The following is a 27,911-nucleotide window of genomic DNA, read 5'->3' as shown; positions in this document are numbered from 1 at the left end:
GGGCTGCCATCTTCAATTTATATATTTAGACAGATTAAAAGAGAACTTGGGATAAAACCCGTGCCTAATTAAAAATACAACTAATTTTCCATTGCTTGTTATAGGTAATAAACAGCGAGTCCTACAAAACGCGTCTTACTCACGCCAAAAGAGGGCGTGGTATTTTTCGCTTAAACAATTTCCGCACACAGGTGGCGCTGTAAACGGTGTAACTTGAGGACATTCAAAACACCTTCCGCTTCACTGGGTGTCTTAAGTAGGACAAAAGCAGTGGAGGCTTCCATTTTTTCCCCATGTTTTGCGGATCTCTCTGATTGAACGATAGGCATAACCGTGTGTAGCGGCTGCTAACCGGGCGAATCATGGAGAGTGCTTCCTTTATCACGTTTATCAGCTGCAATTTAATGGTACTGAGTTTGGGATCGGGGACTCGGGCCCAGCCAGAACACGGTATGTACGGTGCATGGACGTTTTAGTTTCTATGGGTACAAATTTTTGGGTGGGGGAGGGGCGGTAGAGGAGGAATTTCTTAGATTTCTGCACATGGACTGGAGAGCATTGTGTGTTGGGTACATGTACATGTACAAACAAGGAATAAGGGGGTGTACGGGAGGGGGGTGGGGTGGGGTGGGTGGGGTGGAGAGAATTAGAGAGAGACAGATTGGGTGTTGTCTCTGTGTTCATAAAACTAATTATGGTAAAGTTGACATTGGGCTTAAAAAGTGGAAAATGTCAAAAATAAGATCAAAATATTGGGAGCATTTTTTTTTTACTAAAGAATAGTCCCAAAGCAGTTTTTCCCCCTAACCCCTCCAATTTAATTTTTAAGCTGGTTTAAAAAATGCAAATCTTTATTTTTGTTTTCATATGCATATATACATGTAAATGAATGTAATGGAAAATCCTTTCAGACACTTTGTACATTACCAATGGATCTCACATCCTTCAGTCTAACCCAGTGACAGGTGTCCATACCCCACTGGACATCCCAAGTGACCAGGTAATAACAGCTTTTTTTAAATGAAATAATTAAAATTTGGTATTTTCCTAGAATCATGAATTACTTTTCTTGCTTTAATGTGATGGTGCTTTTTCAAGTTTTTTTTTAAATTTTTTTTATGAGAAATAATAATAATTGTCTTCACTGGTAATTTGTCATCTAAAAGGCTTTTATTTTATAGTTTAATACAGGGGTGGATTGAGGCCGTTAACGTTTTCTTGGTCTTTCGGAAGACAGATTTTCAAGTTTACATTTCTGTTGGAAGACGGTCAAAAATGGAGGATGGATCAACAAAGATAATTTGGAAGACTGTCAGAAATTTATCTCTGGATACGCCCGTGTAATACCTTCTCTGTATGTGTTTAAATTTCAGATTGCCCGAGCAGTGGGCTTAGCGGTGGATGCAGAAGAAAACCTGGTTTTTTGGTCCGATGTCAGCTATGAAAAAAGAGGCATCTATGTCTGGAACAACACACACAGCGTCAAGATTATCAGTGGTAATGGCATTTTTTTCTGATAGAATGTGAAGGGACTCTCTCTTTCTCTCTCTCTCTCTCTCTCTCTCTCTCTCTCTATATATATATATATATATAAACCACGAGATCAGTAAAACTTTTCCTAGCTGGGGCAGTTTTAACATATTTTTTCTTGTGACCAAATAGCTAAATGTTTTTAAAATATTAAAATATCAGTTTCCCCCATGTGATATGTTTGCCCCCAATACAAGTTTTTGCTTCCAATTGTTTTGTTTTTTCAAGATGGTAAGATCAAGGTACAGTTTCTTCTTTAATTCCATCTCATTTTCAAATACAAAGAGATGAAAGAATTTTTTGGTGGGGGAAAATGTGTCTAGGAGAGGAAGAACCTTAATGAAGTTTCTAATCAAATGACCCCTATATCTATTAGCATATAACAAAAAAATGTTTTTTGAAATTATTTCATTTCGCGGTAATTTATCTCAAGCACATGGCAGAATAATTTACATGCTTCACAGTACACTGAGGGAAGCTTATGGTATATAGAGTTGCAAAATTAACTAGTTGGGTTTTTTCTCTGCTGCTTTTTTTTCTGAGTACATAAACTGAAACCTATCCTATGAAGCTGTGTTAGAACAACAGGGAAGTTTTAAAGGCCACTGAGTGTTATTTGAAAAAAAGAGAATGATTATAGCACTCACTGTGCACATGTTATTTATGGCTTCTTGGCACTGACTACTTGCAGCGCAGGACATGTGACTGAACCAGCATGATAATAGACTAGATTTAAATGACAAACACTCAATAAATTTGAACAAGATAAAATTAAGAATTTTCATAAAATGTTCTGTTTATAAAACAAAAAAAAAAAAAAAATTTGCTTCAAAAGTTTTGAAAAGTTAGTTGGCTTTGTGTTGTAATGTTTGTCTGAAACTGATACATCTTGAAGAAAAGAAAAAAGACTTGTTATTATTAAATGAAAAGTCTGAGTAGTTACTAGTACTGTATATGAGTACAGTATTTTCATAAGTATCCCTTTTATGTGGAATTTATATTAAGATTTATATTATAATTTAAGTAAAATAATCATTTTTAAGATCTATATTTATGCATATTATGAACAAATAAGAAATGAGGGCATTAGAATATTTAAGAATATTCCCCCTCTTTGGTTCTGTCTTTTTTCTCACTCACTTTTCACTCTCATTATCTTGTATTTTTCTTAGTTACTGTAAAATTTAACCTAATACCTTGGAACATTTTTTATGAAATACTGGAAAATCTGTCTGCTTTTCCCTATTTATTTATTTATTTATTTATTTATTTATTTATTTATTTATTTATTTATTTATTTTTGTATTTTGCTTCATCATGAGATAGGACTTCATGCTAACATGAAATTAAAAACATTCCATATAATATATTTTCTTTACTTAGTGACATATGTGTGCTGCTTCTTTTTTAAACTGCACAAGGAAGTTGGCCAGCAAAAAAGTTTCTTTCTGTTATAATGACTATCGGCAGTTAGCAGCAGTGGTGAACACATGATTTAGCTATAAATAATTAGTTAACTGACAGCTTTCATTGTTTTTTTTTACCAAATGACTTATCTGCTGATTGTTTTATTACACTGCACAAGGAAGCTGGCAAACGAAACATGTCCGTTTTTTATTGACTGTGTCAACTGAACAATTACGTAACATAACTGAACACATGACTAAGGTATTTATAATAATCTGAAAACTGACAGCTCCTTTTATTGTATTAATTGTTAAATTTGTTTTCCAACATATGCCCACAAATGTGGTGGAACATGTATTTCACTTGGGTGGGGAGCACACTTGGTTAATGTTTTTACATATACATGTAGCTGGCATTGCTTGGGTTATGTCTTCACGTAAAAAATAAATGAATAAATAAGAAAAAAGGGTGCTAGGAGGTAGATAAGTACAGCTAGTATTTTTTCTCCAGGATGTGCAATCTCTCTCCCTGCCTGTCTTTGGTAAAAAGTGGAATTAATGAATATACTCAGAAAACATGGAAAAGATAATATACCTAAAGGGATAACAACTCTTATATGAGATCCATATTTCAATATTAATACATTGTAAACAACTCATAGATATATAATAATTCTATTTCATCACCAAAACGGCAGTTATCATAGTTATCCTGGAATCTATGCTTGCCAATGAACGACATGACCTCCACAGGTGGCAACACTCTGTAATAATCTCTTAAGAGAATTTTTGTAAAAACCTAACTTTTCAGTAAAAAAAAAAACAAAAAAACAGGGACTAACTTTGAATGTCAAAAGGATTCATAAACCTATACTGTTAGGCCATATTCACAACCAAAGTTGATCTTCAGACTAACCAACTTTGAAAGCTTGCCGGATAATCCCCTAATAAAAGCTGAAAGATTCCCCAAGCGAGGTTTATGCAATAAACTTTTAAGTGGGCCAGCCAAATTGGATCCAGGGATCTGTTAGTCAATCTGCAGATCAACTTTGGTCCTGAGTGTTCCATTATACTATATTTCCTCCTCAGATGTGGCTGAGGTGAATGGGGTGACTGTGGATTGGACAACCAATCACATCTACTGGACCGATGCTGGCCGCAAAACCATCGAAGTGGCAGACTATGATGGCAGAAATCGCAGAATTCTAATCTCCTCTGGGCTGAGTAGACCCAGAGGAATCGTTGCAGATCCCATTTCCAGGTGGGTATGCTGTAGTACTCTATGGCTTGCAGATGCCTAATAGGAGGGAGGGGGTTTGAGGGAGCCACACTCAAGATTTTGTTTTTTTTTTGGTATGTAGACTTGATGTGATTTCTTATTTTTATGCTTGCATTTGCTCCACCCCCCCACCCTTTTTCCCCCTGGCAAATGAAATTGCAATGCTCTAAGCAGAAGTTGTGACCTGCAGTAACTGAACAAATTTACACAATTTTACTGGCACAGCCTCAGTTTTACTGGCATTTGGCTTTGGGCCAGTGGTAGTGTTGCTGACTTAAGGTATCAGCTTACTATTATTCCCTTATCACTGCATATGCTCTTTTTCCCAAACACTGGGTTATACTGAAATAACCTTATGGACCATTCCCATAACACTATCTTACTAGCTGGATCGATCTATCTCCGTTGGGATTCTCACTAAAATGCATTCAGTTACCCCCATTACAATCTTCGGTGGACATGACAGACTTTTAAACTGCTTAAACTGAATGCAGTTTAGCAAGAATTCCTTCGGAGTAAGATTGATCCTGCTAGTACGATAGGTTTATGGGAACGCAGTCTTATACTATGTAGCACATGTCAGAGTATTATGTTATGTTTAGATTATGCATTGTTTTAGACATTTTGAATGTCAGCCTAAGATAGCAATTTGGAGACAGAGTTGAAATTAGTTTATAATCTCTTTACCGATTTGTATTTTGTTTAGTCTGTTTGTATTTGTTTTTCTCACATGAGTCATTTTTTATTTTAAAAAACTTTTAAAATTTACATAGAAAATAAATAAAAGAACCACCCCTTGATATTACAGCTACTTATATTGGGGTGACCAAGGCACCAGAAGATTGGAGAGAACGAGACTGGATGGCTCTGGACGTATAGTTTTACCAGTGACTGGCCTCTTCTGGCCTAACCAACTGACCGTTAACTACACTGATGGGTAAGTACAGGTACAGTACATATACTAGTACCATGCTGACCACTTAAGAAAATGAGTCTTTCCTTTAGTATAACTGTTACATTTTTGTTATAAAAGATGCGTTTAAAGCACTTTCATATGGTAATGGTTTCATGTGTAATTGCTCTTATTTTAAGAAGATGAACAACACAAAAATAAATTTTTATTTGGTTTCTGTAATGTTACTTTTTTGTCTTAAGATTTTAATTTTTTTGGATGTGCCAAATTAAAAAGGAGTAGAGTCATGAATCAGCATTTGTTAAAAAAATCATAATTATTATAATGTTTATTCTTGCTACTAAAAGTTGGATTTTACATGTAAGTTTTTAAAGAGTGATAAAAACAACTAAAACACATCATGACAATAAAACACAATATTAAATAAATTATTAAAACATATATCATTTTCCTAAATACTACTAGTATCCCATGCAAATTTCACTGCAATATCTTCGATACCCATTACTGTTGAAGAAATCAAACTTTTTAGCCACCCAGTATACCCAAGTTAAAATAATATCAAAATCTGACTTCTATAATAATTCAGGAGACTATTGTGGGTGGATGGAGCCAACAAGACACTGAATTCCTGTGACAGAGATGGCAGTAGTGTTAACATGGTGGCCAACTTCAGCATGGACAGTCCAGGTCCACTGTTTGGTGTTGCTGTATCTAACACTGACCCAGTTGTCTATGTCACTTCATGGTACAGTGGTCAAGTAATGAATGTGTCCACGGAGGGTCAAGTGGGCAGAGCTTTGACCAATGTAGCAGCTGGCAATGCAGCTATATTTAGTGTGGCAAGCACATTCCAACCTTCAGGTAAGCTAAGGATCATTCTATTTTACATGACAAAAATGCAATAATAAAAATAAAAAAAAGCTAGTTATAGCAGTTTTCATGAGTTATTTTGAATTTTTTTGTTTATGTTTTCATTCTTTTTATCAATGGAATGCTAAAATATTTTGTTTCATACAGTACACGGACGAGCATTAAGATTTTATCTGTTGGTGATTTTGATTTTTCTGATAAAAATTCATTCATATATTTGATAAAATAGTGTGTTTTCTGAATTCTATCATTTACAAACTCATCCATGTAATCATTATAACAGTAAATACAGCACAGAACCCATGTATGACGTCTGCCAGAGGGCAGTGTGCTGGCTTGTGTCTGCCCACTGGTGCTGACACCTATAGGTGCTCATGTGGTTCATATGGAGGACTGTCTCTGGGGCAGGATGGGAGGAGCTGCAGAAGTAAGTACACAGTTATACCATAATCAGGCCTTATAAACGGATAAGGCATTTACTAACGTTACCCGCTGATCTTTTAGCACTAACACACAAGCATAAACCACAAAACCCATGAATTAACCAACACTACCAAATTGGATAAATGTTAGTGCTAGAGTATTGTGTTGGTGGTGTGGGTAGCGTTATAGTAAAAGCCTAATTCATTTGTAAGGCCTGTATAATGTTTCATCTTACGCTGTCACTTGATTTGAGGTGAAGTTGAAACATATTAATTTTAAGAAGCAACTTAAATTGATGCTCTACTGAAGTCGCTAAATGATAATTAGTTACCCCCTAGCAGCTTCAGTAGGTGTGGCAGACATCTAAGCTGCTTATGTTGATTGCAATTTAGCCAGAAATCCCTTTGAGATAGATCGATCCACAGTTTGATAGGGTCTGGGAATGGTTACTAAGTAACTCAGATTCATGACAGAAAAAAGAACAATAGAATTATTACTTGAATGTTCTAAAAAAGAAAACAGATAGCTTGCATTCAAAACATCCAGAATGTACTACATGGTAGGGTACATAGTTCATTAATATAATTGCAATTAACACAAAGGTCACATTTTGAACATAACACCAAGTCATGTGTTTTCAAAAGATACACACAGACTAATCATAAGAAGTTTCAATTTAGGTTATCATGATATAGTATTATTTTCATTCCAGCTCCACAGAAAGTCCTCCTGTTTGCTCTCGCAGATGTTGGGGAAGTGGGTTATCTTGACTTAGAGGGAGCCACTGGGTCACCTGACCATTACACCATTGGTCACAGTCCAAGGCCAGTGGCTGTGGCCTATGATGCTTCCAGACAGGTAATTAAGATAAATGCAAAAATATAAATGCCCCAGCCAATAGTTTAAAAGCTTTATAAGCATTTTGGGTTATATATATATATTTTTTTAAAAATATATATAAACCTCAACAGTTTGAATTTAGAAATCATACTAAGTGAATTTTGTTGTTCTGTGTGCTACAGATTACTGTCCGTAACCCATTACATTTTTTATACATAAATAATTCACATGCGGCATTTATATTTTTGCTCAGTGTATATAGTATTACATGTTTACTTTGCAAGTGACAGGTGCTTACATTTAGAATATTTATAGGCAGCTGAATTGAATGAATTCAAATTAACTTAAAGGAATAATTGCGATCTGATTCTATTTTTGTTTCAACATTGATTCAGAAGAAATATAATTTGTACTGAGTCTCATTATTTCTTAAATAGTTTGAAATGTCTAACTAAATAAATGTTCGTTTCTTTAGATTGTTTACTGGAGTGATGTCAGCAACAGAGCCATATACAGTGCATCTCTCCAAGGAGGAGCTCGGAGAGAAATTCTCAACTCTTCCCATTCCATAGGCATTGTTGATGGTAATGTTTACATTTATACATTTATATGTACAGACACATGGAGAAAATGCATTTTTTTTAATTTTCATTTTATTCTCATGGGCATTTTCAATGTGTGGCTTTGAAATCCCATGAAACAAAAGCTTAATGCTTTTCACACATTTGATTATCTATGTTAACTGTTGTATATAATGCAAATTGGCATGTGATACTGTTGAGCATTTTGTAATATTGCATCAAATTGGCAAAATTTGGTTATGACTCAATTTTTTAATTGGCAAAAATTATCAAACTTGCAGATTCATTATTCCATAATCACAAAAGTTACTTTTTTCTGTTAAGTATTTCTGGTGCTTTTACTGCATCTGTCATTCTTTGCTAGTTGAATTTGACCAAAGATTTCAAACTTTTTCTGGGAAGCTATAATTTTGCAATGTGATAGCTACACCATCACAGTTTATCATTTCATAAAAAGGGAAACAGCAGATGCCACAGGAGACTTGAACAGCTATACCCACCAAATCCAAGACACGCTACACTGGGAGATATATTTGGCACAAACTATCTAAATTTAAATTAAATTCTTGTTTTGCCCCCCCCCCTCCCCCCGCAGTGCAACACCAGCAAAGAATGGCAGGCATACAAGAGAAATTTTGAGGAACCTGCCTTTTAATTTTTTTACCACCACTCAATATCAATGTGCTAATTTAGATATTATCACTTAAAAATCAGTATCTTTATAATTCACAATTTTCCCCCATTGAAAAGATTGAGTAATCACTTATTATGTGCATCATTTTTGCTTTTATGCCAATACATTTGACAGCTTTGCAGCCTTCTTTTGTTTTAGCTCCAAAACTTTTTGCACTCATCATTTCTTATTTGATTCCTGTATTTATTAACTTTGTATTTCTCACAATTTTTTCTTTCAAATTTTATTTTCTTAATGGTTATATATTGTTTCAGCAAGCTGTGTATATTATTGGGAATTTTGTCTCCTACACCCCATTTCCATAGATTAGATCGACCTACTTTAGATCGACCTAACTCCCTGGGGGTTCACGCTAAAAAGCTGTCAGCCGGGCGGACAGGAAAGTTAATTACCTCCTTACAGCTTGTAGTAGGCGGGACGGACATTTAAGTCGGATTATCTGAAAGTAATCTAGTGAGACTCCCCGCGGGGATAGATCGATCTAAAACCTATGGGAATAGAGCCCTAGATATGGTGTGTTATAGGTAAAATATTATTTTGAAAAAAAAAATTAAAATTATTATACCAGGCCATTGACAGATTTCTGTTAAAATCAAAGAAATGTTTAATTGCGCTATTTTGAAATGCTATTACAATTTATTTACCAAAGACATTTTTGGCAACTTTTCTTCCAGCTTTCCCGCATGGAATGTGTCAGTTGATCACTGTCTCAACCATTGTGACCAGATATCCGTAACATTGTGCTTACTATTTAATTTGATTTCTTATTCTTCTGAGCCTGTTACTCTTCTTTTTAAGACAAACATTGTTTTATATGCCTGTTCAATATTCAGATTACTGCATCAGTTCATGTTCATGTACTGGTGCACCCTTTGTTCAGAGAGCCACTATTTAGTACAGACAACACAGGTCAGTTCTCTTCCATCCACATATGGTGGACAGGGGAGGGAACCACACTTAACCTCAACAAGGTAGAACAAGGCCCCATTTTTGTTTTCATGGCCACCAGCTACCACCTCTGGAGCTTCATCAAGGCAGACAAACTCTGTTACATGGTAGTTTTCATGATCTGCCACCAGGTGTCCATTGTACTCTGTTGTCCACCCAGCTGGACATGTCTTCTTGGCTGGTATCATCACATGACTGGGACGTGTTTGGGTGTGGCAGACAGCACAGGGGGCATCATGGTCAAGAAAATTCTGACCTCCAGTATTGGATGTTGAAAATATGTTTGCAGTTACATCTTGGTATTCCACGCCATGTATGTAAGAACCAGTACCTTGCACTCCATCTTGGTATTTCCCCCACTCTGGTGTCTGTGGTAAACACAGGTAATTACTGCCTCCTCCAGTTTTGACATGATCAGGTCCAGCAACCGTCCCTGTAGATAATAATAATGAAGATATTCATTCATTTTAAGAGCAGATGTCTATGAGAATCAAAAATCGATATTCTTCCTTTTGTCCAGTGATAGGCTGTTTGCAATCCCAAATCACACAAACCAGCATTTCTCTCTTTCCTCTTAAAAAAAAGTGACTATGATTACAAGCAAAGCTTGATTTTTGGCCAATTTTGTAAAACAAGAAGAGCAGGAAACATTGAAATTAACAAGCCTTGCTTCCAGAAGATGGATTAAATGATGTACATGTATAAAAAACAGATTTAAATACATTGATTCAAGATTCCTATGATTTAAGCTTTCTAACTGTCAGTCAGATGTTCATTGTCTATTTTTTATAGACTCTAGTACATGCAACGCTCTTTTTGGATTTTGAAGAGTTCTGGCTTACTTTGGGAGAGTGTTTGGAGTTTTACTTGTTGAGCTTCGAATTTCTCTCATATGCGGATCATACCTTTAGCTATCTGTGTCACCCCTTATTTCAATTTCTTTTAGTCATCTGCTCCTTAGACTTAAATCTGTTACTTAAGATGCCATTTGATATGATGGACCAAAAATTCAAGGTTTCAAGCTAATATTCAATAAATATGATTAGGAAAGGCATGTATTACAAGTACTAATACTTTACCTTTGTACAAAAGCTTTGAATGTGCTGCACAAGTTGTTCTGCCCCAACGTGTGTAAACTGCCCCACCATGGCTCGTATTGGCTGGGAGACCTGAAAACTTATACATTAAACCTAGAGAACCAAATTGAATACACTGCCTCACAATGGCTGGTATTGGCTGGTACACCTGAAAACATACATTAAACCTAGAGAACCAAATTTAATAGGCTGCCCCACCATGGCTGGTATTGGCTGGGAGACCTGAAAACATACATTTAACCTAGAGAACCAAATTGAATACACTGCCTCACAATGGCTGGTATTGGCTGGTAGACTTGGACAAATGCATTAAACCTAGAGAACCGTATTGTATACACTTGCCCACCAGAACTGGTAAATTGAATGCTGTTACACCATATATATAACATGTAAATGTACACTCTCAAGACAGACGTACATCAAACTTAAAGTACGTTGCATAGCAATCTTTGTCACAACCATGGTCTGGTAACTAAAGAGTACAACCTTCAATGAAATGGAAAAAATTAAGTTTGGAGTGCAGCCAATGCAGAGGAATGTAGACTACATGTTAATTCCCCAAATTAAAAAAAAAAGAATAAATACCTGTAGTTGGTACACCATTCTGAGCCCTAATTTGTCCCAGCATTTGTTTGAGGGTATCCAAAGTAAGAGATCCTGGGTCCCCTTTAGGTCCAGGCAGTCCCTTAGAAAATTAAACAACAATGTTGAAATTCCTATCACACATAGGAACATAGATATACATTGTACTATTGTAGATATACATTATACTATTTTACTATTGTATTTGACAGATGTGAAGTATTAACTGTATTTTAAATAACATACATGTATCTACAGTATAAACTGTGAGTTAAGTATTTTGCATTTCTTGTTAAGATGTTTCGAACGTTTATCTTAGGGAAACTTGTTGATGCATTGTAAAACCCATACATAAATAGGTATCAGATATATATTGCATAGTATATAGATTGCATTATCATCTGATTTTCATAAATATGAATTTAAAAAATAGTGAATAGCAGTTTTCTAGTATAAATTGGAGAAGATTACATAGATTGTCATTTCTCACTATGAGAATACAGGGGCGGAACCAGTGTTTCCTAGATGGGGTTTTGTTTTTATATGGACACCAGTCTCTCCCTCCCAAATTCACTTCACTACATATTTCATGTCAAAAAGATGACAAAATACAGTGATGACCCAATCTTTTCAATGGGCAAAATAATCAAACTTTCAGATATATATATAATTTCATAATCCCAAAAGTTACATTTATTGGCAAGTGACTGACATGGCAGTCTCAACCTGAGGCCTTTCTCTTGGTAGCCCTATGACACTGAATCAAGTGACCAATCCATTCAGGTCATTTACATACATAGTCAAAGATCTCAGGTTGAGACAATAAGGTCTGTCAGTTGTTAATGTTAGGCCCCTTTCAGAATAGAGGACTTACTGGTTCGAGGGTCAAATATAGTGACCCACTACAAAGCTTCCTGTCTAATCCTAGACACTGAACAGATTTCCCATAGAGAAGTGTTCAAGTGGGTCGGTCATGTTTGACCCTCGGACTAGTTGGTTCCCTATTCTGAATGGAGCCTTAGTTCCAGTATCAAAGTTATACAAGTCATGTACATGGTTCCCATTTTAATTCCACTGAATATAAAAAAGGCATCCACTCATTCAAGATCATAATATACAAGTTATTATGATATAAGTTATTGTATATAATTTTAAATAAGGAATATTATTTATTTTGAAAAGGCATTCATGTACTTTGTCAATAATGAAAATAAGTCAAGTTACCGGGATTCCATCTCTGCCGTCTTTGCCATCCCTGCCATCTCTACCTGGTAGACCCTGGGGTCCTTGCACACAGCCTGAACTCACCACTTAAATATAGGACACAGCTATAAAATTTGAAGTGCTGCTTTTTAACACAGATGCTATTAACTGTAATTTGGCTAATAAAAATATTTTGTCAAATAAGATATTATCAAATGCCAATATTTCCTGTCGATCAGGGCTTTTCCCCAGGATTGGGGGTACAGGTCATCCAAAATTACCACCTGCAATTTCCTGCAAAATTTCAGGGAGTGCAAGTATGCCTAAAGCCATCATATTTCCAAAAAATCCATTAGCCTTATAGTGTCTTTGAAAATATAGGTCTTTTGCTGATGCTAGGGGCCATCCTAATGATGGCTGGATGGTTCGCTGGGAAAACCTTTGCTCATGATGTATTTTATCGGAAAATGTTGTTAAGATATGTCAGTTATTAAGATCTCCAACAAATGATTACTCACAGTTTCCTTGCTGCACTTGTCTCTTGGTAATAAAATGGTTACCATGGCGATACTTTAATCCATGATGCGTGGCAGTGGTGAAAGTTTGTGCATCAAGCTTCATCTTGTTTTTCTGAATATCTGACTAATTAAAAAACGGAGGAAAGAAATATTTCATGATAAAAAGGTGTTTGATTTTGCCATATATGGAAATTGTATAACTTATTGGTAGGTTGTTTTTTTAACCAAAAAATAATAAAGTATGATTTAATTGTTGAAAGTTACATGACTGTACATGTAGGAATGACAAGACAGAACTTGTGAGACATCTATAATTATATCTGCAAAATACCTTAAGTTGTTGGTTTTCCTGCTTCAGTGCAACTATCTCTTGTTCTTGTCTGTCTAGTCTTTCAACCAGTTCCATTAAAACATCATTATTGACATCACCATGATGTTGTAAAGTTGATGCAGTTACATTAGCAACTGTTACAATAAGGGCAGTGAATGCAGAAACTCGCGTGATGTGCACCATTTTGGGGTAAGCAAGACACTGACCTGGCTAGGGCTTATGCAAACTTAAATATTGCTTCAATCATGATTTATCGATATAGGTCGTATAAAGTTTGGTTTTGATTAATGATAGTTTTGAGGGAAGCATATACTATTATTTTCTATAGATTATGTGTAACTCTTGATAACCAGTGTCACATTCAATCACAAACCTCTCACCCATCACCTTTTCACTCTTTTGAGTAGGTTACATGGACACCACCGATTTCGAACATTCCAAAATTATTCTGGAAAAGTGTAAAAATTATAAGGTCATACATTGATGTTCCTTAATTCATAAATCACAATGGTTTGAATTGTGTTTGAATGAATCTGAGTTGGTAAAGTACACAAGTATTTAATTAAACCAATTACACGAACTTATTAGCACCTGTGAAGTTTGATTGGAATTTTACTGCTTTGGAACATAGGACAGAAGTGAGAGATTAGAGTGAGATGGGAGTGAATTTTTCGCTGCTTGGTGTTTTGAACTGTGATATTTTTTTAGCATTGTTATTGATTCAGCAGAATTTCATTACTCTATCTCTTCATTTTGCCAGGCCTGGCCTATGACAGCGCTGAGAACAGACTGTATTTTTCCAACATGGGTATTGTGAGTGTGGACAGTGCTGCGTACAGCTGGCATAGGATAGAGATGGTTGACCTGAACAATGGCCAGAGACAGACAGTGGTCAACGTGGCACAGAAACCAAGGGCTATCTGGATTGACCAGGTCAACAGGTAGGTCAACATGGCACGAAAACCAAGGACTATCTGGATTGATAAGGTCAACAGGTAGGTCAACATGGCACAGAAACCAAGGGCTATCTGGATTGACCAGGTCAATAGGTAAGATGTAATATGGAACAGAAACTTGGGGTGGTGTAGATTATGCAAAAAAAAAAAAACACCCTTTTTGTCAGGAAAAGGTCCATTCCAGGTAAAATTTGATCTAGGTAAACAAAGTTTTCATTGTAAAAGGTCCACTTTTTCAAATTAAAAAAAATACCTCTTGAAATAGCTGGCTGTGGGCCTGTGTTTTGTATTGACTGATTTAATGATTTAACTTTGGGTCTGGATTCCTCACTTAGATACCTGTATTACTCAGACTGGGGTGACAGGGCCGCCATCATGAGAACTGACCTGGATGGAGGCAATCCTCAAAAGATTGGCACCAATCAGGTGTCTAACCCTAACAGTATTCTAAAAGAGGGTGAGTGAAGATTTAATCAGTTCTCCTAATTTTAAAATTAATGATACTAAATTTTACAGATAAAAAAGTCTACAGATATATTTTATAGTCATAAGTGTTTAAAAACTAGAACATGCCTATTGTGTCATGGCAACATACTGAAAAGTAGGCCACCTCACAATTCCATTCGATACAATGAAAGCACCACAAATCCTGTATAAAGTGTATGTATATTTTTTCCTGTGATTCTAAATTATATCTATGAAATATATTTTTCCCCATTGAAAATATTGAGTCATTACTGTACCTAGTTCATAAACTGAATCAGACACTTGGCATATGCTTCCATATTCCCAGGAAATCACCTGTACTATGTAGACTCCCAGTACAAGGACTCCACATTGAGTGCTGGTCTCCACTCCGTGGATCTCAGAACTCAAACAACTTCCAGGAAAAATGTCAATTTGAAGGTAATGGTATACTTATGAATATGCATATTATTTCATGGATGAGTGACTGAAAAGGTACTAGCAAGCAAGCCTCTGGGAGGGTGCACAGGTGAAGAATTAAGTGAGTGAGCAAATCCACAACAAACACTCACTGGCAATATGCAGTATTTTCTGTCAGATAAAATTATTACTTTTGATTGGTATATTTTTAGATTGAGTTCTAAATATCATGGTTTCCATGCTCACGCGAATCTTTTCCAATGAAAAGTAGACTTCAAAACATTCCAATGAAAGTATGCACACAGCAACACATGATTCACAAGGTATTGTGATTATTTTCTGTGTGAACAGGTTCCATTTGGTCTGGCAAAAGATGGCAGCACTATCTACATCAGCGACTGGGGCACCAGCAGTCTGGTCACCTACAATGATGAGACTGCAGAAACTGCTACACGGCTCTTTGGATTGGGCAAAATTATGGGGCTGTTAGTAACGTCAGTGACAGTACCCACTGCAGGTATGTTTCCTATTTGTTTCTACTGTATGTGACATAAGACTAAAAACTTCCAACCTCCTTGAATAGTTTGATAACTGAAAAACCTGTTGTGAGATTTTAAAGCATATTCAGGTAAATTCATGCAGTGATCATATGCAAATTTGCCCCCTTTCCCACCTGCCATATGGCCTAGCTGTGCTGCTCCCCCCCATCTCTCCTTGGATGAGTTAATTATTCATAAGTTTGATTAACAACAGTAAAAGGTTTATATGAGATTTTACTCTGCTGCAACAAGTCCAGTATTATCAACAATAATAGCTTGTGTGTGTTGCTTATAATTTCAGCTCCCTCCACAATGCCATGCAGAGACAGTGACTGTGAGGAAATCTGTCTGCCCAAACCTGTGGCAGCTGTAGAGAGCACAGTGTGTTCATGTAACAGCTACAATTACACAGTGCTGCAGTCAGATGGGAAACAGTGTGCAGGTATTGGTCTTCATTTTAATCGATCAATTTAGTAATTGAATAATTTGATGGCAAATTAAGCCCCCTTTATACTGGATGGGGTCCGCTCTGCCTCACATAGTATGGCACCGTTTGAGAGTAAATGGAAAATACTTTACTTGCTGACAGCCGGCCGATCATTGAGCATTCATTCTGCAACCAAAATGATGCTTGTGCCTCCTTTCTATGACCACAGCGATGCCAGTTTCATGCATGGTTGCACAAAGGACGCCGTCCAGTGTAAAGGGTTTTTTTATTGAGATGAAATACTCCACAATAAATAGAATTTCCCTTTAATGCATATATTCGACTCATTCCCTTAATTCAAAAGAAGTGCTGTATCCAAGAGCCAACATTTTTCATAATTCTTTTTTTATTTTCATCTTGAAATCATTCTACAAATTTGAAGATGTTAACAATTATTTTTTCTAGCATCAGAAGACTTTGTCTTGTTTGCTGACATGAACAGTATCAAGTTGGTGTCACTTAACCCTGTGACTCGCAGGGTGCAGACAGTCATCCAGGGCAATAGTTTTTACTCCAACTTCGCTGCTCTGGTGTATGACTCCACATCAAAGACCATGTATTTCAGTGATGTCAACAGGTGAGTCTGTAACCTTTGACCCACAGGGTAAAGTTCTCTTGTTAATTTGTGGGTTCTTTACATAGCTGTAAGGTAGGTCATATGTACACTGTTTAGTCAGTAGATCAGTTAGTCCATGGGTCATCTGTCCTGAATGTGCTCTATGGCTTTATTCCCAGAGCTTTTAGATCGATCTATCCCCGTGGGGAGTCTCACTAGATTACTGTCAGATAATCCGGCTTAAATCTCCATCCCGCCTACTACAAGCTGTAAAGGGGTAATTAACTTTCGTGTCCGCTCGGCTAACAGCTATTTAGTGTGAACCCCCAGGGAGTTAGGTCGATCTAAAGTAGATCGATCTAATCTCTGGAAATGGGGTCTAACACGCCTCCTCTTGTTTCCAGCATACTTGTATAATCACCAGCTTTCTGGATTCTACTCATTACCAATCTGAATGGTCATGCACATAGTTATAACATGGCCAAAAAATCTATTTTCTATTTATAATAATTACTTATTTCTTATTAGTACACTATGAAAATCAACATTTGATTAAAGCAATAATAACTCTTCGTTTCGGCCAAAAAATGAATTTTCCTGGAGTAAACAACAATTTTCCCATACTTTCCAATGGTTAATGAATCCATTTTTACATTCAAAGTTGGTCCCTGGTTTTTTTCTAAAAAGTTTGGTTTTTTGTTAAAATCTCTTAAGAGATTTTAACAGAGTATAGACATCAATGGAGGTCACGTGGTCTAAAGACAAGCTCAGATATAAGAATAATAGCTATAACTGATGTTTTGGTGGTAAAACAGAATATATTCTATTTCTATGAGTTATTCACAAGGTTTTTATTGTGAAATATAGATCTCATACGAAGAGTTATTACCCCTTTAAGCTGATTTGTTTTTCAGCTAGTAGGAATAAGATGTTCATAAGAGCTGTTTTTAAGTATGAATGTAACAACTGGATTTTAAAATGTAGGGTGCTTTTATCCAAAACAGCCAAAAATTAGAAATGGAATTGCTGAATATGAATATGAATGCATGAACACTGCCTTCTGAGTACAATACCAGTACATCCGTGGACTGTTATATATATTTATATTCCAGGCAGGTGATTTTCAAAGCCAACATTGATGGCACCAATGTCCAGCAGTTCTACAACCCTGGTCATATAATAGACAGTATGGCCCTGTCAGGTGGACGGCTGTACTGGACAGAGTTTGCTGGTGGTAGTATAGTGTCCGTGGCTCTCAGTGGAGATAACAGGACGTATACTGTCCATGTGACTGGACTGGACAGACCTAGAGCTGTACAGGTTCACGACAGGGGAAATGAAAGGTAATGACCTTGGTCCAATTTAAACCAAAGAGGACAGTTTGATCTTGTCATTATTACACTTTATTAAAATTAATTCACCTTTGATTGTCAGTGCAAACCAAAGACAAATTTGGGATCCCAACATAATGACCCTTTTGATATAATGACAAAGTGATAAACAAAGACAAATTTATATTTAATACAAATCATCAACTGATACACATGTAAACATTGTAGAAATAAGGTATCCAAACTGTTAAAGCAGTGTTAGACCTATGAATAACTATTATAATTACTTATAGCTAAAAATTAATGGACATTCTTTGTAATGCAAGTTTAAACTCATTGGTAGTGCTAAAATATGTATATTGTATCTTAGTTGACCCCACAATACATTTTTTACAACAGTATTGCAATGTTCATCAGATTAGTACATCGTACATGGCATTGCTAACACGTTTGATTCATAATTGTGTACATGCAGTAATCAGTAAATTGTTAAAGTCGGGCTTTCTTTTTAAAACTTTGCTACATGACTCCAGATATCTATACTGGACGGAGTGGGGTGCCAGTGACCGCCGCGTGGGGAGGGTCAGACTGGGCGTGTCCACTCCTCTGGTCCAGACGGTACTGACCAGCTCTGCTGGCCTCAGATGGACAAACTCACTCCAGATAGTGGCAGATAAGCTGTATGTGGCAGATGGATATACCAAAACAGTGTACGTGGCTAATTTGGATGGTAAGTTGGTTGTGGGACTAATTTATACTCTAATTTAACTATCTGGTACATAAAATAGGGATCGTATTTTAACTAAAAACAATATGCCTTACTGAAACTCAGTTTATCAAATTAATTAATTCTGTATAAGCATCAGTGGTTATGAACACAGCCAGGTGATTGATAATTTTGGAAGCCAATTTTTTTTCTTTCATTCTTTTTTTTTGGGGGGTGGGGGGGGTGCATATGTGTAAAAATAAACTTTCTCCTTTTTAATCCTTATTTAATCTTTTAAGGGGTATACATTTTGGAAGAAGAGTTTTGTTTTTTTTTGTTCTTTTTATTGGGGGGTGGGGTGTAAAAACAAACATTCTCCTTTTTAATCCTTCTGTAATCTTTCAAGAGGTATATATTAAAACCTATATACTATGTCATATTTGACACATTCCAGGGTCAGGGTTGACAGAGCTGACACAGTTTAGAAGTGACCATATCTACGACATCAGTTTGGGTGGGGACTGGATATATTTTACTGACTGGAGGAGCAAACGTTTATCCGTGTACCACAGACCCAGTGGGAGAGTTGAGGTCCTGGCAGAGGGCTTGATGAGACCCACCCAGATGGTCGTCCAACAAGCTGAACCAACACCAACAGGTGGGATATTCGCTGTATCATCCCTTACAAAAATCCTTTAGGATCCTATAATATCCTATAGGATTCTACAGGAAGTTGGCCCATGTATAAGATCCTATAGGACTTTTTGGTTAGCGATTTTTTCAAACATATTTATTGGTTCATGAAAATTATATAACAATATATACATATGAAGATGGCATATCACTTTAAGCATTGTATGCTCAGCTGTGTCATGTTTGGTAGGTTGAATAGAAATGAAGGTATGTTGATTGCTCATAAGTTTCAACACCCAAATTATGTTCTGATTTATGTTTCTTCAAGAGTGTCTGACCTTTCCTTTGAAAGTCATTAAAAGCGTACAAATTGGAGCCCAGCATTTTATTTGAGAATAAGGAAAATTTTAATTTCAGTGATCAGATATTTCTTTCAGGAATTAACAGATTAAGAAAGTTGAAAAAATACTGCAATTTTCTAGCATCCAAGAGTTATTCATACTTTGCAAAGATTGTTAAAATGGTGCATTAATGATGAAAGTACCAGTGTGGTTATGACAAAATGAGCTGGTGCCTTTTTTACATAATTCAAAGACTGTAATGTTATAAAGCATGTAAATAATACAACTTTTCTTAACCTGTAGAATGCCCCAGTTCCCATGGCTGTAGCCAATGTTACCCTCTCACGGGCTCTTCATGGCTGTGTGGTTGCCCAGCAGGACAGGTGCTGCTCCCTGATGGAAAATCTTGCAGTAACACAGGTGCAGTATGAGAAAAACAAATTGAAATTATTTTCCCTAAAAGTCTGTGTAAATGATAAATGCAATGTATTTTTTTGGCGATTTATATTGCCACAGCTGAATTTAATAGTTTTTTTTTTAAATTGGCATTATCTTGAAGTTTTAATGATGAACTGTGAAAGTATTTTCATTAAATTCTGAAATAATTGTTAATAAATCTTGAAATGAAAAAAAAGGTGGAAAGGTAATGGTTAACTTAAGTAATTTTTATTGTTAATAATGACAGTTTTCGTACATTTTTCATTTTTATTTTTCAGTCAGTACTTCCACACCATATCCAGGTAAGAGCCTTATTGATTCAGTACACATTTGCATTAGATTTCGTAAATCTGGAAAATTTAGATTCTTTGCAGAGCCTCTTTTGCCATTTGTTTTGACAAAATTAATTTGTGTAAATAACATTTTGTATCCATAGTATACTGTACCATTAATTTCAGTCATAGAGTACATATATTTTGCTTCAAAATTGCCTCCTTTGCCTTTCAGAGAATGTAAAATTAATGCAATAATGAAGGCAATTTCTTTGACAGAGTGTACTGATGAAACAAATTGGTGAACCCCTTTTTCTTAGAATATTTCCTCTTAATATCAAGTGTTTTTTTTTTTTTTTTTTTTTTTTTGGTTTCCAGACACAGAGTCCCCAGTGTTCACTTTCTGCCCCATGGACCTGGTCAAAGACACCACCTCAGGCTCGGTTCACGTTACTTGGCCATCTCCTGAAGCGAGGGACAACATGGCTGTCACATCGTTGACATCAAATTACAAACCAGGTGAGCTTTTCCGAGCATTTATGTTGATTAACATACCCTATGTAACACTAATATGTAACAGTAATGAATCGACATCCATTTTATTATAATTATAAGAACATGGATTTATCTGTTTGTTTATAGCTTTGAACTGATTCAAGACATGCTTAAATTTTCAAACATTTCTATATTACAAACCCATGTATGTTAAAGAGTCCCTTACCTTCATTAAATTTGTCTTCAATTTTTTTTATAAAATCAAAGTCTGAACAGTCTGCATACAAGTCTTACTGTCTAATTTTTATCTATCAGGCAATGCATTTCCTGTTGGGGAGTCAACTGTCACCTACACTGCAGAGGATGCTGCTGGGAATACTGCTTCTTGTTCTTTTACTGTAGTTGTCAAGAGGAGTGATCAGACAAGTAAGTGACATCTACAAAAGGTTATTATACCCCCCCCCCCCCCCCAAGAAATATGCGTACATGTAGTGCTGAAGGATAAAGAGAATAATTAACCTTAAGGAAGTAAACATGTGCTGGTATGCACCTCTACATGTATATAATCCCAAGACTTTTTCACTTTATTTTTCACCCTATTAGAACAATGGGTGATCTTTTCATAATAGAAGGGCATATTTACCACTAAACCATATGGTACAAGTCATAATGGCTGAGGAATTTGATAAGCATTTAATAATTTTCTGAAGAGGCATACCGGTACAATAGGTGGTATTTTACAAAGAAATTGTTTTTTATTTAAAGCAAAAATGGGGAGAGAAGTTAAATTCTTGTGATAGCGAATAGTGATGATTCCAAAATAAAATTGGTAGGATATAATTCTTTATAAATTTGAATGAGTGAACAATTACCTACATGGATATTGGATACAGTAACTTTTATAAAAAAGACAATGACTTATTCCCAATAACATTCTCACATTTTACCAAAGAGTGTGGAAGATTTGAGACTCCACATCGTGCCAGTGTCAGCTGTCAGACAGTGGGGGGACAGGAAGAGTGCACCATTACCTGCACCCCTGAGAGTAACATCAGGGTAAACCAACAGGTGGCGCAACAGTACACCTGCGATGCACAGGGAACTTGGCAGCCTGAGTACAGGGCAGACGTGGTCCGGACGATGGCTTGTGTGGGTGAGTTTTTCCTTTAGCCTAAGGTTGGAGAAGTAGCATATCATAAAAAGCTATTCACAGAGTCATTCCCATTGAATGTAACTTTTTTTTTACCACAGTGATGGTAACTTTCTTCCTGACTTGTCATTTAACTTAAAGAGAATTACCAGTAAGACTTCTTGTCAATGTTTTGTTTTGAATTGATGCCTTTTTATAAATTTTGAAAAGCAAATTTTATCATTACTTATAAAAGCACTCTTAAAAGATCTTCTTTAAATTTTTTAAGTACACATGTACACTTGTATCTCCAGAAATCAAGTCAGCACCTGTGAGCTATGGGGTAAAGTACCAGGAGGTGCTGACACCTGTTGGCTGCTATGAAGATCAAGACTTTATCTCTTTCGTCAAAAACAAGTACATAGATTGGCTGAGGGTGAATGAAGTGTGTCCCAAGTTTGCGTTTATAAGACTGTGTCAGCCATCGCAATTGGATGTGTCTTGTGGCACAGTGAGAAAGAAAAGGCAGACGTCAACCCAAGATGGAACCATGACCATTGTCCTTGCTCTGAATGCAACGCTACCTACGTAAGATGTTTTCCTTTTTTCATATACGTGTATGTTATTGTGATGTCAGAAGGATTTAAAACTGCAACATATATATTGAGTTTAAATTTCTTAATTAATAATTGCCTGATTATCTATCCTATGGAATTTGACATAATGCTTCTACAAATATGGTAATTCTCCTGACACAAAGATTGTGACTCAAAAGATTTTTCTTTGATTTTGTTTTGGTCAAAAGAACAAAGCATGCTGTAAAGTTAAGATGATTAATTGATTGGATTGTCATATCCTAGCACAGTGAAGTTAAAATACACATATAGGTATTCACTGGTAGAAGGATAAATCATAAAGAGCATGTCAGTACTCTGCTATAACATTTAAAATGGAATTTTTTTGCTGCTCTTTCACCTTCAGAAATTTTATTTGGATTTTCACATATAGTACAATTATAGATTTTTATTTTCAATATTATTCAGACAAGACAGCCAAGAAGATTTTCAAACAGTCCAAGAAGTTGCCAAGAATGTCTCCACTTTTCTTGCCAACAACCATTTTGTGTTCTGGTATAATAATACAAACTATAATGTAACCCTGAAGAGTCAAAGCTCTCCAAGAATTAATTGTGGCGGGGGACAGATGAAGACAGTGGACAATTTTTGTGGTAAGGGTTTTCAGTCTATTCCTCTAAATTTCATGGTATATGAAGAGTCTTTTACTACCACTGCAACACCAAAATAATAATGACAGAAATCCTGAGTTTCAGAGTTTTTTACTATACAATCATGGTATGATAATGCAATTTTATACTTTGCTACTGCATTTCTGACAGGAACCCAACTTCCTCTTTAGAACTCGTTGATAATCTCATCAGTATATTCCCCAAAACTGAGATATTGGAAATACGCATGAAAAATCTTGGATAAAGTTAGTGAGAAATGAATGTAATTGTTCTTCTAGTGCCTTGTCCACCAGGAACAAGATACAGCTCAGCCCAAGACATGTGCCTCGTCTGCCCTGAGAACACATACCAGGAGAGAACTGGCCAGTCAGCCTGCATTCCATGTGAGGGGAAGAAGAATTCACTTGCTGGTTCATTTAGCCACTCCGATTGTAAGTATTCTGTAACATGTGCATTTATTAGTATTATCAGTTCATAATATTGTAAATATGTGGGTAAATTGATACACCTCTGTAGATAAATGCACCAAAAAAAAAAAAAAAAATGCTGGGTTCCGTCCACCATATTTAAGATTTTGTGACAAAACTTCTACATATTGGTATTTCTAAAATTTTGTTTTATCTAATTAAGCAAAGTTTTGGTAATTTTTTTTTTTTTTTTTTTTTGAAAATTTGACATGCTTGTGTGCAACTGAAAATAAAATCTGTATTATTCCTGATAAGACATACTTTGAAACTATTTTATTTTTTGCATGTCGTGTTTGCTTCAATGAATAGATTTTATTGCAATTTTAATGAAGTATAGAAAAAGCACTAACATGCAAATGAAGTGTTGTAGATGGTACATAAAGTTCTGCCAAGAAAAAAAAATTACAATGTTTTTCATTACTAACATTGCAGGTACAGCACAGATGCTTCAGGTATCCTCACCAGAACCTGACATCCATCTGATCATCGCAATAGCGGTAGGTTCTGGTCTAGCAGTGATCATCTTAATAGTTATTGTGGTCGTCCTGTGCCGTGGGCGTCGGGGCAGTACAAAGTTTCACAATGGCTCCAATGGCACCATCGACTATCAGTATGAAAACGAGGCGTACGATCAAATTCCAGCCGATCATGATTTGGGGAGTCAGGATACCAGGAATGGCAATTTGCTTGCCAATCAGGAAGGGCCGAACTCGGACGAGTATGTCATGTTGGCGGAGAATTGTGAGATTCTTGTTAAGAGTGAGGAGAAATATTAAGTCTGTGCCTATAAAGGCAATGCGCTTTTTAGAGAAAGGCGACTTCTCGTTTTGGAAAAAAAGGAACAGCCATAAAGAATTAAGGATAAAAAAGCTTTCAAATAATGTGTTCTAGCTTTAATGTTTTGACACTTTACCAAGAGCCTCAAACCAGATAAGAGCCCCCTTTTTCATATCTGAATATCCATGTGTGCCCGTTAATCAGTATGTGCATGCACATACAATCTATATGGAGTTTAAAAAAGAAAAAAGAAGCTGGAAAACATGCAATTGGCACTGAAACTCATATATGCAGTACTGTATAACAAGCAGCGGCTTCTTTTTGCATGTTGAAAACCTTGTTCAAGCTTGGTGAAATAATCCCCTGTAACTTGTAAGCATGGGCAAGTCAAAACTAAAAGTGCAAAATTCCTTATAAGATTGATGTAAGTTCAGTGCTCATGTTGTTTTTTTTATGTGTATTTTGAAATGCTGTTTAGTGTTTAGGTTTCCGCATACCGGTGCATACTTCCTTAATCAAAGAGGGGAAAGTGAAAAGATATTGTTTATATTTGGAAGAAGAACATTCTCAGATTCTGAATGGTTAAATCCCTAATTATCAATGAAGATTTCTTGCCATCTGTCCATTTTGAATACAAGTTGCTATTTTACTGAAAGTGCCTGAATTTTTTGGGTAAAAATAAATTCTAATTGATGAAAGATGCAGCCAGAAAGTTTTATATTTTCATTAGGTAATTACATCTGCATTATATTTTGGCACCCTGCCCTGTATAAATTCAGCTGGCTCTTTGGGAACCTAACTAAAAAGCATATTTCATCTGACATTATTAAGCACAGGCCTCATAAACGATAATTGCTGTTTTTTTACACGAGCCTTAGATTTGGAGGCACAAGTGCACAAATTAATGACTCCAGCCACAAATTAACAAATCCAATGTAAAATTACTTGCCACAATTAATCTTAGCATTTCTTTGCACAGACAATTTGACCATCTTCCATCTGGGTCTCTGGCTGTTTACATACCAGAAGCTCCCCTACTGTTCTTTTTATACTGCAGCAATATTAATGCGTTCTCGACAACCTCTGGCTCGTATGAAAGGTACCAAATGGGTATATAAGTATAAATAGTTTGGGTAATGAAACACATTGCTTGTGACAAGTGATTTTATGTTGGGGTAGTATATTGGTAGCTGGAGATGTTAATTTAGGCATTTGTGCTCATAAATCTGAGGCTGGGAATAAGTGCTGAGGGTGCCATTCAGTCAGTAGAACAAATAGAAAAATAAGGATGAGGCATCCCTTTCAGCCCTTCGGCTGATCCCTTAGCCCTCCTATGCTCACGTGGTTGAAAATGTGTCCTATCCACTCCGATGTGGCTAAGTTCATCATGGCATAGTCTTGCTCTATCTAATTTTGAATAATGTTTTTTTTAAAGAAAAATGACTTTAAACTATTATCAGACACACATGTGCAATTGTTTTGGGCTCAGAAAAGATCATCACAACATAATCTAAGCTGCAAAAACAAAAACACATCAGAAAAGGTCAAATCTGAGCAAAATAATAAGTTTTTAACATTCAGGGAAAGGGAAACGTGCCTAACCTGTATTATATGTGTTTAAACACTGTTTTTGAGAGTGTAAGATGTTTAACAGACATAGCAGCTTAATATTAGGGTCAGTACATTATTGCCAGGGCAGTGTTTTTTTTTCTTTTAATTTAGATGGAAATCAAATTGTCAGTGTCAGACACTTTTCAACAAATGTTTCCACCAACTTACAAATGTGCCTATCTATTTTCAGTGAATCAATGTTATCACTAAAAAATAAATAAATAACCTTCAAAATATAGTTATGTATTTTTATATAATCATCTATCTCCGGAAATAATGCACTTTTGGCACATGCTGTATGTGACGAATGAGCAGGCTGGTGACTCCAGTGAGGGGACTCGCAGTTCCTGCATCATATCCTCAAAACAGTGCAGCAGGTTAGTTATGTGCACTTGCCATGAATTAACCAGTGACATAATATCTGTAAATATCCAGTGAAAAATCCATCTGTATGTGCCCCTGGTAGAGAGTACCTGGCAGTGCGGCAAGTGTATTTACAATTGGACCATGATAGTACAGTGTACAGTAACGGCTAGTTTATGTCCATGATGTCCATGATTTATGTCCGGCGATCCCAATCACACACCCCGTGACTTTACATCACAAACCTGACAAATGGCCATTTCGATTTCAAGGTCCCCATGCTGGAGTAGTAGGGGGGCTGTATGAAAATTGTAAGCTCACAGATACCCACAGGGTGTAACGGTTTCATCCTGAACTACTGTTAATTGTAAATCATATGCTCATTGTATTCTGTATCTGTCAACAGTGATTCTCCCTTCTGTGACAGGCCATCATGTTCCTGACTTTGTACATTAACTCTACCTTAATTTGCATGATTTATAAAAGGTACATAAGACGAATAAGGGTTCATTCCCATTGAAATTATCAGTTCTATGTAGATCGATTCAACTCCGCTGGGACTCTTGGTGAATGCAATCAGTTTAACACACCTCCTCTTGTTTTAACAAATTTGTATAATCACCAGCTTTTCTGTATTCTACTTAATGCCAGGAGGAGGCAAGTTAATCTGTTAAACTGATTGCATTCAGTAAGTCCCCTCGAAGTTGGATCGATCTCCGTAGACCGATAGGTTCAATGGGAATGGGCCCTAAGTTCTGAATGGAACATCACGTGATTTTCTCCTTCTCTTAACTGGACAAATAAATGGGAAAGGTGAAGCAACAGGAAACCTTTGATGGAGTTATGTTTGGTAACATGTATCTGCGTGAAACATGTGAGATGCAAAGTGTTTTCTTTTATCAATGAAAACATGCATTAATGTCATGTTTGTGGTGAACTGAAGGGGTGGGCGTGTATGACCACAGAGGAAATAACTGATATGTTATGCCATATGCATGCTTATTTTGTATTTTTGACCACTTAAATTATCATTCTTGGACTGTGAAACAACTGTACTTTTACTTTAACTGTTATGTGAATGGAGCTGCTGTAGTCACACAGAACTTCAAATACGTTTAAATTTACTTCTTCTGCCCTTGGACTAATAAAACCTTTTATTCATCCAAGTTTTACTACAGACTCCAAATGTATTTATTCACATTTAAATTATCCGATGTTGGAAATGAGGTGCCTTGTACACCTCTTTTTGTCATCATCATCTTCTAAATTATACCTTAAACACTTCCTAAACTCTTGACAATGGGTGTCAAGTTCCCGCCCCATGACCCCTTTAGAATGGTGTATTTCAAAAAGCAACGTAAAAAGATCAATTGTTATTTGGGGCATGTAAATTCTACCCGCTTCGCCTGCATGTAAGTTTGATAAGCATGTGCCACAGTACCTAATACTCTTGGAAAAGTT

At 36.2% G+C, this 27,911-nt stretch overlaps 2 protein-coding genes across 2 annotated transcripts; one reads left to right on the top strand and one right to left on the bottom strand.

The window, feature by feature from the left end:
* Positions 1–244: 244 nt before the first annotated feature.
* LOC106153158 (low-density lipoprotein receptor-related protein 6-like) lies at positions 245–26,321 on the top strand. The gene is made up of 27 exons (XM_087010513.1): positions 245–450; positions 912–1,000; positions 1,374–1,497; positions 4,026–4,197; positions 5,024–5,152; positions 5,718–5,992; positions 6,285–6,428; positions 7,137–7,282; positions 7,740–7,848; positions 13,979–14,159; positions 14,510–14,631; positions 14,968–15,080; positions 15,411–15,576; positions 15,900–16,040; positions 16,491–16,662; positions 17,754–17,984; positions 18,506–18,702; positions 19,133–19,336; positions 19,956–20,072; positions 20,369–20,392; positions 20,741–20,881; positions 21,173–21,283; positions 21,810–22,010; positions 22,301–22,574; positions 23,030–23,214; positions 23,511–23,663; positions 24,132–26,321. The coding sequence occupies exons 1-27, from the start codon at positions 363–365 to the stop codon at positions 24,473–24,475; spliced, it is 4,353 nt and encodes a 1,450-aa protein (XP_086866639.1). The 5' UTR covers positions 245–362; the 3' UTR covers positions 24,476–26,321.
* Positions 9,112–13,387, bottom strand: LOC147762259 (uncharacterized). The gene is made up of 6 exons (XM_087010519.1): positions 13,219–13,387; positions 12,888–13,011; positions 12,391–12,476; positions 11,170–11,269; positions 10,567–10,656; positions 9,112–9,920 (listed from the first exon to the last, which is right to left on the bottom strand). The coding sequence occupies exons 1-6, from the start codon at positions 13,291–13,293 to the stop codon at positions 9,427–9,429; spliced, it is 969 nt and encodes a 322-aa protein (XP_086866645.1). The 5' UTR covers positions 13,294–13,387; the 3' UTR covers positions 9,112–9,426.
* Positions 26,322–27,911: the final 1,590 nt, after the last annotated feature.

Source organism: Lingula anatina, chromosome 4, assembly GCF_051362555.1.
Source record: "Lingula anatina isolate TDL-2025a chromosome 4, LinAna3.0, whole genome shotgun sequence".
NCBI lineage: Eukaryota > Metazoa > Brachiopoda > Lingulata > Lingulida > Lingulidae > Lingula > Lingula anatina.
This window is presented reverse-complemented; position numbering and strand designations above follow the sequence as displayed.